Genomic DNA, 19850 nt, shown 5'->3' on the forward strand with positions numbered 1-19850 from the left:
CCCACAATTGTTGTTATGCTTGAGCCCATTGTTGCAGCCACTCATTGAGGGTCTTCCTCTTTTTTGCTGACCCTCTACTTTACCAAGCATGATGTCCTTCTCCAGGGACTGATCTCTCCTGACAACACGTCCAAAGTATGTAAGACGTAGTCTCACCATTCTCACTTTTAAGAAGCATTCTGATTGTACTTCTTCCCAGACAGATTTGTTCTTCTTTTGGTAATCCATGGTATATTCACTATTCTTCACGTGGCGTTCTAGCATGTCTTAATATCTGATAAAGCAAGGCTCTTCTTTTTATTTCTTTTTGGTATGATTTTGGTCCAGGACTTTCTTGACCTGATTTCTGCTTACCTCTCTCTAGCTTCATTTCTCCTCACTTTCTCTCATCTGTGATTCCCCAACCTCCTAAAACTATTTCTGCTTCCTGCAGTATGCCACACTTTCTCACCTCCAGGCCTTTGCATATGCTGTTCCTTCTTCCCAATAAATTCTCACCATCCCCACCCTTCCTTTTTGCCTGGCTAACTCTTACTAGTCCTCTGGTCTCAATTTGGACAGCCTTTCTCCAGGAAGCCTTCCCTGAGCCCGGGCTGGAATAGATGTCTCTGCACCCCAGGCATCCTGCCAGCCAGAACATTTATACCATGGCCATGGTTACCTGCCTATGAATCTCTCTAATTCACCAGACTGAGCTTCTTGAGGGCAGGGAACTGGCTTTGGGGATTGTTTTATCTCTAGCACCTGGCCTAGCACCTGACTTACAACATGTGCTCAACAAGCCTGTGTTACACACTCCTTGCTTGAACCTAGCACTTGCCTCTTCTAAAACATGTCCACCTTCCTTTGCTCCTCCCATCAGCCTGAGAAGCGGGGATTATTACAGCCATTGGAGCTCGTGCTGGGAGGGCCAGGCAAGGAGGTGAGGGCTGGCATTCTGCGTAGGGCGGGCTTTAGACAGGTGCAGGGTGTCACTAGACCAGGTCTGGGTGAGCAGAAGGGGCTTTAGTGTTGGCATCAAGCTCACAAAAGATTCTCATATTCAGAGGGGCAGGGAAGCCAGGACAGGAGAGGGGAGAACAGAGGCATCCATGTAGCAGCTGTTTGGCTTCCCCTCCTCCCATGAAAAGAGCTCAAAAGCTTTTTGCCCTTCTCTTTCCTTCACCACCCGTGCCCATCCCCCCAACCCCCCCCCCCCCCGCCGCCGGCCAGTCCCAAACAAGGGATCTTCTCCAAGACCTGGAGCCTCTTGTCCAAACCCAGCATCTTATATGTAACCTGATGTCAGCCATTGAGGGCTTGGAAAGGTTCCATCCCTCAGTGCAGGGTTACCCACCACCTACCTCAAGATTTTTTCACGTTCTCTAGAGGGGAGAACATGGTCCTACTTCTGCTGAATTCATTCAGAATTTGGACCATTCCACGATCCCTCATCTTTTTCCTCAGCTCTGGGTCACATTGATCCAGATAGAAAACAGCCACTTCCTCAGTTTCTACATCCTCACACACACAAAATCCTCCCATTTTACAAGGACTTGTGAGGGGCTTTCAGAGAAGGGGGCTTATAGAGGGGCTTACAGAGGGGGGCATTAAGCCACAAGAATGCAATGACTGCAAGTTGAACATTAGTTGCCCCTGATCTTGTACATCCTTAGCCACCCCACCATTTTAGAAACCATTCTCTTCAGGTGGTCTCTCCATACGCCCTATTCCTCTCAGGAGAAAAAATTACTCCATCCTGTCTTCTCTTTCAGAGCGACCTGGTCCTCCTCTGACTGCCTGGGCTCCTGTCTGAGATCTTACCTTCCACCCAGAGGGCTAATCAAGGTCCTTCCTGCACAAAGATCATTCTCTCTTTAAGAGGAGTTCTGGGCCCAGCTTACAGATAATATAAACTTTATCCCTTTACACATTCTTGGAGAGACAGCCACCAGGATGACTATGGGGTCCCAGATCAGAACCCAGGCATCCTGCCTCCCAGTACCCTTTTTGAGTCACTCGCCTCATGAATCACCAAGTCCTGCCCATTTTTCGTTCAATACTTCTCTCATCAGTGCCTTTGTCTCTCTCTGCCTCAGCACCTCCTGCAGTCCAACCCCTCTCATCTCAAGCCTGGACTGCTATTTCACTAGCTGCCCAATGTGAACTCTGCCCCTAGCCCCCAAGCCAACTGCAGCCCACCCCAGCTTACAGACAGATTCCAACAGATTGCAAAGTGCATGTCTCAGACTTTCAGGGCAACTGGTCAGCAGTTTGGTTTTCCTGGTGGAGACTAATCTATTTAACAAAAATAGAACATACAGTAAAGCAAAAATTAAATACTTCTAATCATGGGGATGCTTACATCTGCAAATGACCAGGAAAGTGGGGGAGGTGAAAAGCCTGGGAGGAGGTTTTATAGCTACAAGGCTTGGCCTCCCACCCAGGAATCAGGGCAAAGACCCCATTCCCTGGCCCAGCCAGCTTCCTTCTGCCAGCTGAGCAGATGAGGGGCATCACCACCATCCAGCCATCTGCGCAAACCAGAAAGATGGGAGCCGTTCTCTCCTTTGACCTTCTTTACTGCTCATATCTGGGCGGTTTCTAAGCCCTGCCAATCCCACCTCCTTTACGCCTTTTGAACCATCAACTTTCCTCCATCCATGTCACACTCATCTCTCCGCTGATCTCCACAACAGCTTCCAAATGGCTTCCTGCCCTCCAGTCTTGCCCTCATGGCAATCCGTTTTACAGATGGTACCAAAGTAGCTTTTTAAAGAGCACATTTGACATGTCATCTCCAAGCCTTGGCTGGTATGACTCCTGCCTTCCTTGCCTCTCACCATCTTCCCCTACCCCCCATTGCATGCCACCCACCAGCAGCATTGCCCTTCTATCTGATCCTCTGAAGAACCATGCTCCCTTTGCATATGCTGTTCCCTCTGCCTAAACATCTCCTTTCCCATCCTCTTTGTTTGACTGACGCATACTCATCCTTCCCTGAGCCCCTCTCCCTCCCCCCTCCCCCCCCACACACACCACCCCAGAGGATTGGGGTTAGTGCCCCTCCTCTCTGCTCTCACAGCCACCTGTACCTGCCCTCTGCTAGCAGCTATCAAACTGCCTTGTAGTTGTCTTTCTTTTTTTTTTTTCTTTTTGCCTGTCACATCCATTAAACTGAGAGCTTCTAGAAGACAAGGACTGTATGTAGGTTCTTGTGACTCCCTAGGGCCTAGCATAGGCATGCTGTGTCTGCCAGTAAGCGCTCACAAGCACTCAACACACAGTATGTGATCAATTGCATGCTGCTTTTATCAGTGAGGAAACTGAAGTCCAGAGAGGGGAAGGAACATAATTATGGGCACATAGGGAGCTGGGGACAGAACTGAGACCGAACAAACGCCTTCCATAAAACTGTTCTCATTCTGATTTGAAGCCCCCTCCCCTATTTCTGAGAAAAGATTCTCACCCACTCCTTGAGCAGATAAAAACTAGGCATTTTGTATAACTCTTCACTTTCTTCTGTGGAAGCCAGAGAGCTCATGTTCTGATCAATTATTGCCCTCCAAACAGGAGGCCTGTGGTAGAGAGTGTGAGCTTGAAGTCAAACTTGTCTGGGTTGAGCCCCAATTGTGCATTCACCATCCTTCCGTCAGTGGAGGCTTGCGTGTTGCTATGATGCTGAACGGGTTTCATTGACGCTTCCAGACTAAGATAAACTATGAAGAAAGGCCTGGCTTCTGAAAATCAGCCAGTGAAAACCCTATGGATCACAATGGCCCTAACTGCAGCCAATCATGGGGATGGCACAGGACCAGGCAGTATTTCTTTTTGTTGTGCATGGTGTCATCATGAGTCAGGGGCCTCCATGAGTCAAGACTGACTCAGTGGCAGCCAACAACAATGAGCTGTGTGAGCCTAGCCAAGTTTCTTTCCCCCTCAGCACCTGGTGCCTCATCTGTAAAATGGAGACAATAATAATACCTACCTCATCTCTCACTGACGTTGTGAGAATTTGTTAATAGAGGAGAACCCCCAGAAAAAAAATCATATTAAACATACACAAATGCTTCTGCAGAGCTAAAAGTAACTTGAAGAATGTTAGCTCCGTGTGTTTTGCAGAGGGCAGCCTGAGAACTGAGATGAGAGGAGGCTTGCCCCAGGTTTTCCTCTGAGAAAATGGCGGAGCTAAGGCCTGGCTCTTTCCATTATTCTAAGTTGAGGGGGAAACATGCTTATGTTTGCACAGATCTCTGGCTCTGATTCAGGAAAACTCTAAGCTGTCAGTAAAAATTAATCTATTCCAAGAGGGAGTATTATTTTGTCGGTGATGATGTTGCTATTTTTGCCTGTAAAAAATGTGCCTTCTTATAACATCTTTTCAAAAAAAGTTTTCAATAAAGTTTTCCTGTGATTAAAATAATAATGCTCGTTATAGAAAACTGGAAAGTATTGAAAAGTAAAAAGAAGGAAAAAACAACCATACAACCCAGGACCAGCCAGTGTTAACATTTTACTTGTGGGGAATAGTTTTTACATAGTTGTGAACATACTATATATGTAACTTCTATCCTGCCTTTTTTTACTTACATTATTGTATTAGTTAGAATAAATAACACTAGCTTCTATAACAAAGATATCTCGGAGTCTTAGTGGATTCACACAATAAAAATGTATTACTATCTTATGCAAAATTCAAGGTGGATGCTTCTGGTTGGTGGGCAACCTTTCCACATGATCTGTCTCATACCTCACTGTTTGTAGGCCCTCAGAGTTCTCAGATAGATGCTGGGCACCCTGTCAGCAGATGGGGAAGGAAGGGAGCATGAAGGACCTTGTGGGGAATTTTCATGTGCCAGACTTGGAATCAGGGACGGATGAACCACTAAGCACGGTGTGCACCGGCTTGCAATGAGCAAAGTAGGCTTGGACGTAATTATATTTACCTGCTAATCTGTGGCAAGCAATTTCACATGAGTTTCACTACATCGTTGACGTGGTAGGGGACAGGTGAAATTGTGAACTGCAGATGGGTGAGAAGGCACAATTGGGTCCGTGTGTACCTTGCTTATTGGGTAATCTGGCCCTGCCTGGAATACCATACATCACTTCCACCCTCATTCTATTGGCCAGAACTCACATGGCCACAAGTACTATAAGGGAGGCTGGAAAATGCCATCTAGCCATGTGCTCAGGAGGAAAGGGAAATGGATTTTTGCATTGTCTGGAACAATAAAAATAGCTGATTTTTCTATTCTTTGATAACTTTTATGATATAGCATTCAAGTTTTATGTAATTTAGATCAAGTCCCTCCCTGCTTAAGACCCTTCAGTGGCTCCCACTGTTTCAGAATTAAGCCCAGCATCTTTGGCACGGCCTATGAGGTTCTGCATGACCTTACACCTGTCCAACTTACCATTCACATTCCATGTTCATCTCCTCAATTATCACTTTTGGCTTCACTGGTATTATTTCAGCTCCTCCAGTTTCCCAATCTCTTTCCTGCCTCCCAGCCTTTGTACTTGCAGTTCGCTCTTCCAAGGATGTGCTGTCTCTCACTCTTAGTGTCTTAGTGCAAATGCCACCCTTGCAAAAAAGCCTTCCTGAACTCTGAGTCTAAATTACAGTCTTCTGTAATTCCCTCTCATAGCACCCTGTTCTTGTCCTTCATAGCATTTACCTTAGCTTATAATCATATATACTGATTTGTGTGTTTATTGTTTAATGTCTGTATCTCCCACTAGACTGTAAGCCCCATGAGGTCTAGGGCCATGTCGCTTTTGCTCGTTCTGTATCTAGTGCCTAACCCATGCCTGGCACATCGTAGGTGCTCAACAGTATTTGTCGATTGAATGCGTGTATCATAATACTCTGTCATGAGTCTGTATTTTAATTTACTCTACTATTCGCCTACTTCCTGTACATTTTATTCATTTCTGACATTTTGCTGTTCTAAATAAGCCTAATTCTTGTAATATAACTGGAAGGAGAGAGGAGGGGGAGTTGGTTCTGCCTCTCCTAGGCCATCCACACAGCAGACCTCCTCTTGGTGTTCACTCCTCTCCACATGCCCAGCCCTGCCTTAGGCCACCACTCCTTTTGTGGCTGGTCCCTGGGACTGGGCCCCTGGACTGTATGGATCCTGCTCCCTCCTTACTGTACATGTGCAGAAGAGTGGCAGCAGGGCTTCCCATCCCACCCTTTTCTCGGTTCCCTGCAAGCCCACTGCTCAAGGCTCTTTGGGTACATGAAACTTTCCTGCTGGCTTGGGCCTATTGAAAGAATTTACGGTTTAAGAGAAAGTATTTTAAATAGTATGCAAAATATGACATCTTCCATAGCCTAAGGGGAGCCCTGTTGGTGCAGTGGTTAAGGGCTTGGCTGCTAACCCAAAAGTTGGCAGTTTGAATCCACTAGCTGCTCCTTAGAAACCCTATGGGGCAGTTCTACTCTGTCCTATAGGATCGCTATGAGTCGGAATCGACTTGACGGCAGTGGCTTTGGTTTTATAGCCTAAGGGGACATGCAGAAAAAAAAGAATATTCTTCATATCTGCAGAGCGTTTGGATGGATGTATCCAATTCTTTGGTTTTTCTCTTTCCTAAGTTCTGTCACCCCTTTGGAAACAGAAGGTGTCACCTTCTTCAAGCCTACATGATGCGAATCTCTATCCTTTATGGAAAACTGGACCAGGGATCTAACTCCAATGTACTTTTCTCAAAGTCTGAAGCCAACACTGTCCTAAGTGGAGGGCCAGCAGCTGAATGGTCCAAGATGGCCTTGGGTCATCCACATAGATAGTGATGTGCTTCTTGGGCCAGCAGATGGACCAGAGTTACTCATGACCCTCAACTGCTATCCCTTTAGAGATCTCCCTGCCTGTGTGACTTGTCAGGGCAGATCTTTTCCTCCAGAGTATATTTAAATCAAACACTCAGAGCTGAGCATACATGCTTACACATGTGTGCATTCATACACACAGACACACCTCCCAAAGACATACACAACCACCCAGAGACAGGAGCGCAGTCTAAAGCCATATTAAGGAAGAAAAGTCTTCCCTAACTGCACCGTGATCTACAGAGACTATGCCTCTCAGTGGGCCCGAGGTTTGGTGCAATTAGGCTGAACCAAGCAAGTCTTCGCTCTGCTGAGTTTCCAGCTCCAGGCAAGGGTTACTGGTAGACTTCGCAGAAACTCCAAAGCTTTAATCTTCCTGCTTCTCAGACCCTCCACTAGATCATGATACTGCTATGAAAATGAAAGATAGGCAACAAGAACAACAGAAAAGGCCCCAACATACGGCTTGACTCATAAATGATTTGGGGAGTGAATTTTACTCATGCTTAGTAGAGAAACTAGTAGAATTGATGCCTTTAGATTGTGGTGTTGGCGAAGAATATTGACTATACCACGGACTGTTAGAATAATGAACAAATCTGTCTTGAAAGAAGTACAGCCAGAGTGCTCCTTGGAAGTGAGGATGGTGAGACTTGTAAGGAAGAGGGTCAGTGAAAAAGAGGAAGACTCTCAATGAGATGGATTGACACAGTGGCTGCAACAATGGTCACAAACGTAACAACAAATGTGAGGATGGCACAGGACTGGGCAGTGTTTCATTCTGTTGTGCATGAGGTCACTATGAGTTGGAACTGATTCGATAGCACCCTAACAACAATAACAACACAGTAGAGAAACATTAAAGATGAACAATGGAAACAGAATTAATTTTTGTAAGAGGAGGTCATTGAATCCTACTGGCTGCTGGAATCCTTAGTCTACATGTTAATAATCCCCACTGACTTTTTCTGAGAATTCTAAACTGACATCAGGTGAAGTTTTGCTAATTCAGGTTAACTAGAGAAATTATGATAAGCTGTTTTCATTAGTTGCCTTCAAGTTGGTCAGCTCCAACTCGTGGTGACCTTATATACAACAGAACGAAATGTTGCTTGGTCCTAAGCCATCTTCCTGATTGTTGGTATGTTTGACTCCATTCTTGTGGCTACAGTGTCAATCTATCTCAGTGATAATTTCCTTCGTTTTTGCTGACCCTCCACTTTACCAAACATGATGTCCTTTTCTTAGCAAATGGTCTTTCCTCATGACATTTCCAAAGTAATTGAGCCAAAGTCCCACCACCCTTTCTTCTAAGGAGCATTCTGGTTGTATTTCTTTTAGGACTGATTTACCCTTTACTGTGCACCAAGTCTGGGCTAAGGTTCTTTTATATATTGTCTTCTTTAATCCTCACAAATCGACCTTCAGAGATAGGTACTGTTCTTACTGCGGTATTTTTCACAGTAATGTACCCAAATTAAATAATGCGCCCACATGTATAACATGCATAGCACCCCTAGGAAAATAAGGCATGAAGGAATTGCATGATTGGCAAAAAGCATATAATGTGTGCATTACTTGTGTAAAAATACAGCATTTATCAAATAGGAGAATTGATGCTTAGAAACACTCAGTGACTGTCCGAGCTTGTGTTGATGGCAATATTTGCTCTTGTCTGCAAATGCTAAAACTTGAGTTTTTCCCACATGTTGTCCTGAAGATTTCTCTGAAGAAAAAAAAAAAAGGAAAAGCAGCTGTCTTGCTCCCAATTAGACCTGAGCTGTTGTTTGGATTAACTTTCATGAGACAGATCATTTTATCTGATGTTAGCAACACCACTTTCAGGAAAAAAAAAAAACTCTATAAATTATCCATTATCCACTTGGGGTTTTAGCTTCATTATATTATTTGTATTCTAAATTTGCTCTGTGATCCTTCTTATAAACTTCTCAGAAGTTAAACTTCATTATCATTCAGCCTCCAGTCCATAAAATAGAAACCACTTCAGGCATTTCAGAGGGAGATTTAACACAGGGAATCGGTTACAACTTTGTTGGAAGGGATAGAGGAGCAAACCAAGTAGGTGCTGTTACCGGAGATAAGTATTTGCAGAAAATCGCGAAGCCCCTTGGGCAAGAATCACAGAAGAGGAAAACTGTGTTACTGAGCGCTCCCAGCACACTCACCATTGAGGCTGCTGCTGCTGGGGTTTCTGCCACTTGCCACTGAACAGGTCGCCAGGAGCCCACATACATGACAGTGCAGGACCCAGGAGGTTGTATATTTGTTTGGGAGGTGTGTGTGTGTGTGTGTGTGTGTGTATATGCACACACACACGTGAGCATGCATGTTCCTCTCTGTGCTGCAACCAAAGTGAAAACAAAACAAAAAAATAGCTTTCCCCTATTCACACTTTCTAATCTCCCATGAATGCCTCTCATTAGCAGAACCTAAATGGAAACCAGTTGGCAGGGGATTCTGGGAAGTGTGGTTTCCAGGCTTCAGGCCCTTACAACACAGTGGAGAATATGGAAGAGTGAGTGTGGAATGTGAGCCAACAGACAGATAAAAGTTACCAAACTCTACTGCTTTGAAATTTAATTCATCACGTGGACTCTGAGGCAAAGGTTGGCATATGGGAAGTTTGTCATGGAGTGCTCTCAGAGGGAAAACCTGGAAGGGCATGAGGGAAGCTAGATTGGGCAGAGGGACAAGTTGGAATGTGATGTGGTTGCAATAATGGCCTCAGCTGATCCCACAAGGACCTCTGAGCTGAAATAGTTTGTCAGAGTTGTCCTGAATTGAGGCAAGGAGGCAGGAGCTATTGACCCTTACATCGACCATTAGATATAGGCTGCCCGCAGGGACAAGACATAATTTTAGTTAACATAGCTCTGTTCAGGTGGAGAGAGTCCTTGGGTGGCACAAACGGTTAAGCACTCAACTACTAGCCAAAAGGCTGGCAGTTCAAACCCACCCAGAGGTGCTTTGGAAAACAGACCTGGCAGTCTGCTTCTGAAAAATCACAGCCTTGGAAACCCTGTGGAGAAGTTCTACTCTGTACATGTTGGGTGGCCATGAATCAGAATCAACTCCATGGCAACAACCACAGCCAAGATGCTCAGCAGCTTGGCTAACGAGTGCCTCCATCCTCCATCTGGACAGCACACCACAGCATCCACCACACAGGATACCAGGAGTAGATGAAAGTCCAGTACTGCCCTGGCCACCGTGCATAGCCATATTTGCAGTGCACCCTGAACTAGAGAGAATCTGACCCCAGATAAGCCTAAGCCACTGACACCTCACACCTGGATCACTGGCTGCCAGGGCCTCCAAACAGGGTATTCTGCCTCCATGTTTGCCTAACTACCATACATTCTCTATCCAACAGCCAGATGATCAGATCGTAGTACTGCTTTGCTTGATCTCCCCACCCATCCTGGCTCTTTGTTGCACTTACACTTAGCTCCAAACCCTTCATTGTGGCTTACAAGGTCAAATGTGATCTCCCTCTGCTCCCTTCTGTGCTCTGGCCACAGTGGCCCTCTCCTGTTTCCTGAACACTCCAAGCTCTTTCCCACCTTAGACCTTTGCCTGGCTTTCCCCTTTGACCAGAATAGCTCCTTCTTGCCTTTCAGGTCTCAGCACTTATATTAGCTCTCAGTGAGGTCTTTCCTGTCAACCCAGGGAATTCACTCCCCTCACCCACTCATCACCGCATTTGTCACTAACTGAAATTATCTTAGTCATTTATTAGTATACAGGTAGTTTCCAACTTACGACGAATTCCATTCTGACAACTCTGTTCTAAGTTGGTTTTGATGTAAGTCAAATACCTCCTCTTTCTAAAAGTTTTCATTATTATTGCCTTTTATTATCAATAAAAGGGGCAACCGGCTCCAGGATGGCTGGGAAGGCTGGTGGGAAAGGTGGCTTGAGGTGGCCCCCTGTCCCGCACGTGCCTCTTGGGGGTCATGTGGGTGGAGGACCCTTTACCCCCACCCAGTGTAATAGCACCCCCTCCCCCACAGCAATACTCACAGAATCCCAGGGCCAAGGGAGAGGAAACCCTGGTGGCCTAGTGGTTAAGTGCTGCAGCTGCTAACCAAATGTCGACAGTTGGAGTCCACCAGGCACTCTATGGAAACTCTATGGGGCAGTTCTACTCTGTCTCACTATGAGTCAGAATCGACTTGATGGCAACAGGTTTGGGTTTTTTAATTATTATTATTATCATTATCTTTATAAGTCTGATCTTTGAACACCTGCAAGTGATAACATCAGCAAATGAGGTCCTGCAACATTGTATGTAGTACAGATTACTACCGATAAAGCCTACAAAAAAAAGACAGACGGTCGTAAGTGCGGTTCACTGTAACTGGAACATGTGGTAAGTTGAGGCCTCCCTGTACTTGGTTGTCTGTCCCTCCTAATCAAATATAAACTCTCCAAGAGCAGGAACCAGCACTGAGAAAAGTACTGGCACATGTTGCTGTTGTTGTTAGGTACCATCAAGTCGATTCTGACTCATAGTGGCTGCATGTGACAGAGTAGAACTGACCCATGGAGTTTTCTTGGCTGGAATCTTTATGGAAGCAGATTGCCAGTTCTTTCTTCTGCAGAGCTGCTGGGGGGGTTCGAACCATTAACCTTTTGGTTAGCAGTCGAGCACTTAACCATTTGTGCCACCTGGCACATGGAGTAGGTAAATATTTTTGGAATGTTGAATGAGTTGACCACCTTCTAATTTGAAGGATATCTGTTGGACAGAATTTTTCAAAAATCACCTGATTGGTGTTTGGCTTTCCTCATATCCAAACTTGCCAAGGTTGTCTTTGGCTAGGGCAGTGGTCTAGGGTCCAGTTAGCATGGTCAGGGTAGCAGGATTGGCTTCATCAGTCATACCCCATGGATGCTGTGGTAACTCCTTCAGGAAAGAATCATGTGACCCATTTTCCTCAAAAGCGAGCTTTGTGGAGCTTCCTGGCTTCTTCTCTGATGTAGTCCCTCAGTATAGACCATTAGCCATCTGTGTTTCCACCAGTCACAGTAGCCTCAGATTTCTCCAACTGGTAGACAGACCACACAGTGACTGGTGTGGTTGGGGAATTCAGTCACTTTCGAGCTGAGGTGTCTGAGAGGGTGAGGACACCTTGGATAAGGGCCCAACAGTCTATCCCTTTGCCAGCTGAAATCATGTGATAGCTGAAACTCTCTTCCCAGGGGTTGGAACGTTTCCTGGTGCTTAAAATCTTTTTATTTCAGCCTGCTGCTATTAAAAGTGTTTAAATAAAAATTACTACTGCCATTTACTGAGTGCCTGTTCTATACCAGGAGCTGTGCTAGGTCCATAACTCAGGGATGTTCAAGAACTTCCGGGGGCAGGGGAGGGAGGTTCTGAACCCAGGTTTTTTATATTCAAACCTGGCCTTCCTTGCACTTACTACCTAAGAATTTAAGGAGATAGGAGGAGTTATTGTTGTAAAAATAGATATTGTTAGGAAAATAAAATATGATAGGTCCCTGGGCAGCATGAATGGTTTGATCTCAGCTACTAACTGAAAGATTGGTGGTTTAAACCCACCCAGCAGCACCATGGAAGAAAAGCCAAGCAATCAGCTTTCATAGCGATTACAGCCCAGAAAACCCAGTGGAGCTCAGTTCTACTCTGAAACATGTGGGGTCACCATGAGTGGGAATCAAGGCAACAGCAACAGGTACTTCAAAGATGGACTAATCAGTTTTCTTTAAAAAGTATAGAGAAAAAACAAAGTAAAGGAAGATTCTTTTTCTTACCCCCATCCCATACCCTACTCCAATGTCATTCCATCCAAGCTTTGAAGATCATTCCACACTTTTTTTTAATTTAACTAATAAATAAAGATCCTACAGAATTTATCCATGTTTTAAATCTAGAAGTCTCTGAAATCTTCAAAGCAGGGCAGGAGATTGGTGAATTAGTTAGATCTCCACCTTTGTCAAACAAAAACATTTCCTCTTGGACAGTGTTTGCATCTGTGCCACCCACCAAAGTGAGCTATTTGCACACAAGGGATCGTTTTGGAAGGCTTTCTGCATTTTTCAATCATCCCTAGAAACAAAATCACAGCTCCTGTCTCACCTCACCTTGAAGCTTTTCACACTCCAGGGAACTGCTTACAGTCACCTGAATATAGAATTTGGTGGGCGTTAGTTTCCAAAGTGATACTACTCACAGCTGTCTTTAGGATTTCAAAAAGGTGTCAAAGTGGTCTTAGAAGGTGTTTCTTGTACCTGAGAACAGGTTGAGTGGTTCTCTTTGTTCTAAGAGTCACAGGGCCTCAGACTTGGGGTTTCCACCCAAGAAAAGGTTTTCCTGGGCTTTCTCCAGAGAATTGAGTGGGATCCAGGGTAAGATCTGCATTGTTGTCTGATGACACAAGAGCATAACTATGAGAGAAAAGCAGTGTACCTTAAGACAGCTTCTTTTCCTGATTTCACATTAATGGAAATAAGGAAAAGTAATTATTTCTGGATCAGAAGAAACATGCTATAGTGAAGTAGCGGGGGCTTTAAAATCAAACTCAGATTTGAATCCCAGCAGCCCCATTCACTAGCTGGATGACTTTATACAAAGCCCATAACCTCCCTCAGTCTCAATTTCTTGGTCTGTAAAATGGCTATCATCTCCTTTACCTCTTAGGCTTCTTATGAAAATTCACTGATACAATACCTGTTAATTTCCTTGCATGGTTGCAGAATTTTAGGTGGGCCATAAATTGGCAAGAAGAGACCAAAACCAAACCAAACCAGTTGCCGTCGAGTCACTGCTGACTCGTGGCACCTGGTTTGGTTTGGTTTTGTGTGTCAGGACAGAACTATGCTCTATAGGGTTTTCAGAAGCTGATCACCAGGCCTTTCTTTTCAGGTGCCTCTGGGTAGATTTGAACCTCCAACCTTTTGGTTAGCAGCTGAGCATTCTAACTCTTTGCACAACCCAGGGACTAAGAAAAGACCACGCCTCCTCTTTAAATTCCAATTTATTTAGCTAAGCATATGGGAGTCTGGTATCAGCCAGCACGGCAGATGCAGAAAATGAAGCTGTATTTAGCCCCTGGGGTCCCTAATGAGGGGCACTCAGCTGCCTGTGACACTAGTCAGGTCTCGCTGGCTCAAGAAGCTTAATTTTGTGCTGCGCCATAGCCCAGTTATAATTGGGGCTGACGTCACCACTCAGGAAGAACTTAGAAAAACATTCTCTTCCCTTAATAGGAAATAATAACAGACCTCCAACACCCTTCTGGTCCTCACACCAAACTCAGTCTCAGCAAAGTCACACATCTTTATGGGTGGGGTACGGGGAGCAGAGTCAGGGCCAGAGTCCTCAGACAGCATTTCTGCTCCATTTTTCCAGCACCCTGGAAGACCTTGTCCCCCAGATAACACAGGCCACGTGGGTGTTTAATAAATTGTCGTGATGATAATGATGATGTCTGTCTGGGCTTTAATTCATATGTTTCAGTTCCATTATTGATTTTGTGCTCCTCAAATTAACCAGATAAAGTCACAACCAATTTAAAAACAATTAGTTTGATTTTGCGTCTGTGGTCCAGAGGGAGTTTCTTTTTCTCCAATATTAATAAATCACATTGTACAATTAATGAATTTCCATCTTGATCAGTAGTGTTTGGGCTGATATAGCATTTCTCATTGTTTTTGTTTGTGTGTTCTGTTTTGTTTTTTAGGGTCAAGTTGTGTTCCGGAATGGTGAGCGAATGGGAACCATTAAATTTACTCAATTTCAAGGTAGGCTTTTGTGATATTTATTCTTTCCAGTTGATGAAATCTATATATGTTTACACAATAAAATACACAAAAGAAATGAAAGTATGGTGTTTCAAATAAGAGAAAGCAGTGTCAAGCGAAAGCACTTCTCTGTACAAACATTAGTTTTAACTCATTGAAGATATTTTTCTCAATTGCATTTCTTCTTAGGCCAATCCCACCTCCCACGTGATCCTGAAAGGCTGATCAAAGTAGAGGGAGTGGAAGGGGGTTAATCCAGTTCCAACATTCTGAGAAGCCTTGCATTGTTTTTATTTTTTATTAGAGAAATTTTCAAACAGAGAGGGAATAGCATAATGAACCCCCATGGACCTCACCCCAGCTTCAACTATTACCAACATTTTGCCAATCTTGTTTTATCTTTACTTACTGCTCCCCACTCCCGCAACTTTTTTTTTTTTTTTGCTGTAGAATTCTAAAGCAGATTCCAGACGTTATCTCATTTCAATCTATAAATACTTCAGTATGCATTTCTACTAGATAAGGACTTTTAAAAATATAACCACAATACTATTATCGCACCTAAAATATTTAACAATTCTTAATATCCTCTAATTCCTGGTCTATGTTGACTCCCCTGATCATCTCAGAAATGTCTTTACAGTTGGTTTGCTTGAGAAGAATTCACATAGGATCCACCCTTTGCGTTTGGTTGGTACGTCTGCCATTATCTCTTTTAAGCTATAATGAGCCCATGCACATGTTTTTATATGCCATTCATTTGTGGAAGAAAGCAGGTCATTTGTTGGGCTTTTCTGCTGTCAGAGTTGGAAGGGGCCTCAGAGACCATCCAGAGCAAGTTCCCCATGTCATGAGGAGGAATGGAGGCCCAGAGAGGGCAAGGATTTGTCAAAGCCCACAGGGTATTACCAAGGAGCAGGCCTGAGCATTCCTCAAGGTGGGCATCTCAGTTCATTCAGCCCAGTATGGTCATTAGTGCATCGTTAACAAAACCACTAAGACAGACCTTTTATCCGTGCAGTGTTTTTCAGCATCTGGATGTTTCTGGAAAATCCAGAAACATGAGCAGTGCTTGCGGTGTCACTCTGAGCAGATCTCAGAGTCATCCAGGGGAAAGCAAGAAATTAACTTGAGTTATTCAGATTTGTTCAGAAAAATCCCAACAGGCTTCAGATCAGTCAGGAAAGGTGTTCTTCAACACTATCGCTCTGTAATGCAGTCTTGGAGATTTACCCATTCGTCTTCCTGTGACAGGTAATTGAAACACATGTCAGCTCTCCTGCATGCACAAAAGATGTACTTTTAGGCAAATGTAATTATTTTCCCATTTGTTAAGTCTTACTTCTTCATTGGTTGAGCAAAGTAAGCATCTTGGCAAAGATACTTCCTTTTTTTTTTTTTTTTTTGAGTGATTGCAACTAAATTCTCTTGTCACATTTCCAGTTCTCAAATTACATCTTCTAGGAGAAAATTTTGTCAAATATTGATTGGCCAATCACAGCTACAAGTGTGTGCCAATTTTATTGCCTTTTTTTTTTTCATGTGTTAGGATTAGGTGCCAACTCCAGTGACTATGGCTTTAGGCATATCAGGACGTATGCCTAATATGCATATGAGGAAGGCAGGCTAGCAAACAGGAGCTCAGGGCCTGCACCTTGCAGTCTGACCCATCTGCGCTCAAGTCACTCGCTTGCTATAGAACATCGGGCAAGAGTCTTCGCCTCCCTGACCCTCAATGTCCTCATCTGTAAGATACGAGTATAGTACCACCTACCTTCTACGGACGTGGGAAGAACTAAATGAGATAACAAATATAAATAACATAGCACACTGCCTGACACACACACACGTATATGTATATGTATGTTTTTTGCTCAATGAGTGGTGGCAATTGTGATTAGCACTTTGTAAAAAATTTTGACTCTTTTCTGGGACAAATCGAGATTTCCCTGGTGCATCAAAACCCTCTCCCCACCCCCTGTGCCTTTTTGTCTGCCAGCCACCCCAGAGCTGCTCCCCACACGTACACGTGTAGGAGGTCAGACTGGACAGAGATGATCTTGTCCTACCACTGCACGGTATAAATGGGGAAACTGAGGCCCAGGGAAGGGAGGTATCCTCCCCAAGAACACACAACTGGTTGGTGGTGGAGCTGCCCTGGGCCAGCACACTCCCCTCCATATGCCAGCCTGAGCAATCTCCCTGTGCCTGAGCAATCTCCCATCCCTGCATTTGTGTACAACTTTTATTGACTGTCAGAGGGAGGCCTTCACAAGCTCCTGTTTCCATGTCTTTAAAACAGCCGTGGATGTTATTTGGGGACTGAAATGAGCTACTGGGATGCAAGGGCTTGTTCAAATTGTCACAATTTGTTCTCCAGATTAAAAGAGTTTGAGAGGTACCTTGTCTACTAGGATGAAGGATCACTGAATTATTGAAAAGCCGTCCAAGCTGGAAGGGCTCTTGATTTTCATCTCATTTCACAGACGGGAAACTGAGGCCCAGACAGGAAAAGGGACTTGCCTCACTGTGGAACCGTGAGCTCATGTTCCATCCAGACACTCTCTTCTGGGGCCTTCCAGGGATTTACCCACAGGGTGGGCCTGCCCCCTCCCCTGGGCTTGTTGTTGTTTTTGTATTCTGACTAATAGCAACCCTATAGAGCAGAGTAGAACTGCCCCATAGGGTTTTCTAGGCTGTAATCTTTATGGGAGCAGATCACCAGGCCTTTCTGCTGTGGAGGAGCTGGGTAGGTTTGAACTGCCAACCTTTTGGTTAGCAACCAAGCACTTAACCATTACACCACCATGCCTTCTAAATTCCCTCATCCCATTGAGCTTGCAAAAAGGCCTCTGAGTAGGGTTAACATGTTGCTTTCTCCCTTACTGTTCACACCCCCCTCTCCCTGTTTCTCGCTTGATGGCTCTTGTCCTCTTTTCTTATTTAGAGGGGACAGTGGAACAGCAGGTCTCAGACAGAGCTGACTCACAGCCAGCCACATAGCTGGCCCCAGACAGTGGAGGCTCCCCTTCCAGGGTCTGCTCCCAGGCTGATACCCAGGCTGTCTCAAGTGCTCGCTGAAGGGATCTTGGAAATTGGCCCATGCTACCATCCCTCTGAGGACCTCATGAGACGCTTTTTCAGCTTCTCATTTGCACACAGTCCCTGATGGCTTCTAAACCCTTTATGTACAGAAGAAAAAGTGGTTTGTAGGAGGCTCTGCCGACTCCTTTGCAAAACTAAAATGCAAATTAGTTGGAAATGGGAGTCAGCCTCGGGAAGAAGACAAACAGGAAAACCAGGAAGCCATGGTCCCTCTATACTTTTTGATTCCAGAGGCATGGGATTGTTATGCCCAGTGCCTGGCTCATAGTAGAATTAATTTAGAGGCAAAGACTTGGATTCATGTCCTTGCTCTGAAACTCCCCAGCAGTATGACCCTGAGCAAGTCACATCATCTCCGGAGTCTCCATTTCCTCCTTCATTGGGTAATGAGATGACAGCAGTGCCAGCCCCGCCTGCCACAGGGCTGTTGTAAGGGGAGAATGGATTGTATTCCATAAACTCTTAGGCACTGGGAAGCTGGAGTTATATTACTGCTTGCGGCCTGGCTCGTGGCTGACTCTTGGTAAATGTCCACCAAATGGGTTAGTGAAAGTGTGCGCTGGGCCGGAATCCCTAGGCTGTGGAGATTTAAGAACACGTTCATTCACGTGTGGTTTTCAGTGACTCGATTCAAGACAGAATGTCTGGCTAGGAGCAGTTAACCTTGACAACAGAAATATGAACTAATTCATGATCATGACCGTTGTTCCAAACTGGAAAACTTTTATCTTTTTTACAAACAGGAGTGTTAGACCGACAGGGTGATCTAAGACAACATGCCAGGACTAGCACCTCGGTCCCTCTTGGGGCTAGCCATTTTGAGTTTAGGCAGGGTTTCTAATGGTTTGGTTTTCCTTATGCCCAGCTCCCCCTACATCTACTCAGTTTTTAGAGCTCCCAAAGCCATTACCTCCCATCAGGACTGTCCTAGAGGGCAGGTGGGCAGATGCCATCAGTGGCCCACTCGTATCCCCTGAGCATCCACTATTCCAGAACAAGCCAAATAGCATGTTACTAAACCAAACCGGTTGCCACTGAGTCAATTCAGACTCATAGCAACCTTATAGGATAGGGGAGAACAGCCCCCATAGGGTTTCCAAGGAGCAGCTGGTGGATTCAAGCTGCTGACCTTTTGGTTAGCAGCCTTAGCTCTTAACCACTGCACTACCAGGGCTCCATGCTACTCAAAGCAGCTGCAATTCTCGACCTGTGCAAGGAGTAGGCCAGATGTCCAGGGAGTTAACGTCTCTAGGAATAGCCCTCAGCCAGGGATGAATGAGAGGCGGAGGATAAATAATACCCCAGCTTCCTTTCCACTTCGGTGGGACAACTCCACAGTATGGTCTACTCTGTCTCCCAGATGTCACCAGTGGATTGAGCCTCAGCTGCCCACACAGAAACCTGCTCATTAATGCACCTTCCTTCCATTCCTTCCCTGTCCTATCCCCTCAAACCCTTCTCGGTGTTTCCTGGGACCACCTTCCAAAAAAAATTATGTGCATTCTTACCTTGTCTCAGGGCTACTCCAGGGGACCCACCCTACAATGGTAGGTAAAGCAGGTATTAGGATACCTTGGAGACACACGCCTTGAACCCTTTCAAGTCCCAAGTTCAGTGCTCATCCCCCATGCCACCACTGACTTCCACTAAGACTCGTGCAGATGAGGAGCAATACTTTTTTTTTCCCATAAGAGAAAAAAGAATCCACGTTACTGCCAAATTCTAAACGTGGCTCAGAATTTGCAGCAGGAAATTGAGTGAAGCCATGATTAGAGCCTTGTTTATGCTGTTCATCATGGAATCTCAGCATCTGCCGCTCCAACTCACCGTTCCTGCCTTCATTAGGCCTGTTTGTAAGAATCTCGGTGAATGGCAACGTGCTTGAATTTCACACTGCTTCTGTGCAACATAAAGGACTCAGACTTGGGAGTTGGGTATTTCAGCACCTGATTTGAAGGGATGGGGTCTTCCATTGCTCTAACAGCCTAATTGTCATTCAGAACGTACCTAGTGAAATGTAGGCTTGTCCTTCCCATTTGCAGACATTTAATTACCGGTTGGTCTTTGGGGTAACAGATATGGTTCTATTCAGTGTGCATTTCCTGAGCATCTGCCAGGCGCTTTACCAAGTCCTCTG

General features: G+C 45.0%; 1 protein-coding gene across 1 annotated transcript in view; it reads left to right on the forward strand.

Moving 5' to 3' along the window:
• The window catches only part of GABBR2 (gamma-aminobutyric acid type B receptor subunit 2), a 438320-nt gene that overhangs the window by 318875 nt on the left and 99595 nt on the right, over positions 1-19850 (forward strand). Inside the window, exon 8 of the mRNA XM_064291676.1 lies at positions 14548-14608. Within this exon, the coding sequence (XP_064147746.1) occupies positions 14548-14608 (61 nt within the window). The remainder of the gene's footprint in view (positions 1-14547; positions 14609-19850) is intronic.

Source organism: Loxodonta africana, chromosome 9 (assembly GCF_030014295.1).
Source record: "Loxodonta africana isolate mLoxAfr1 chromosome 9, mLoxAfr1.hap2, whole genome shotgun sequence".
Taxonomy (NCBI): Eukaryota; Metazoa; Chordata; class Mammalia; order Proboscidea; family Elephantidae; genus Loxodonta; species Loxodonta africana.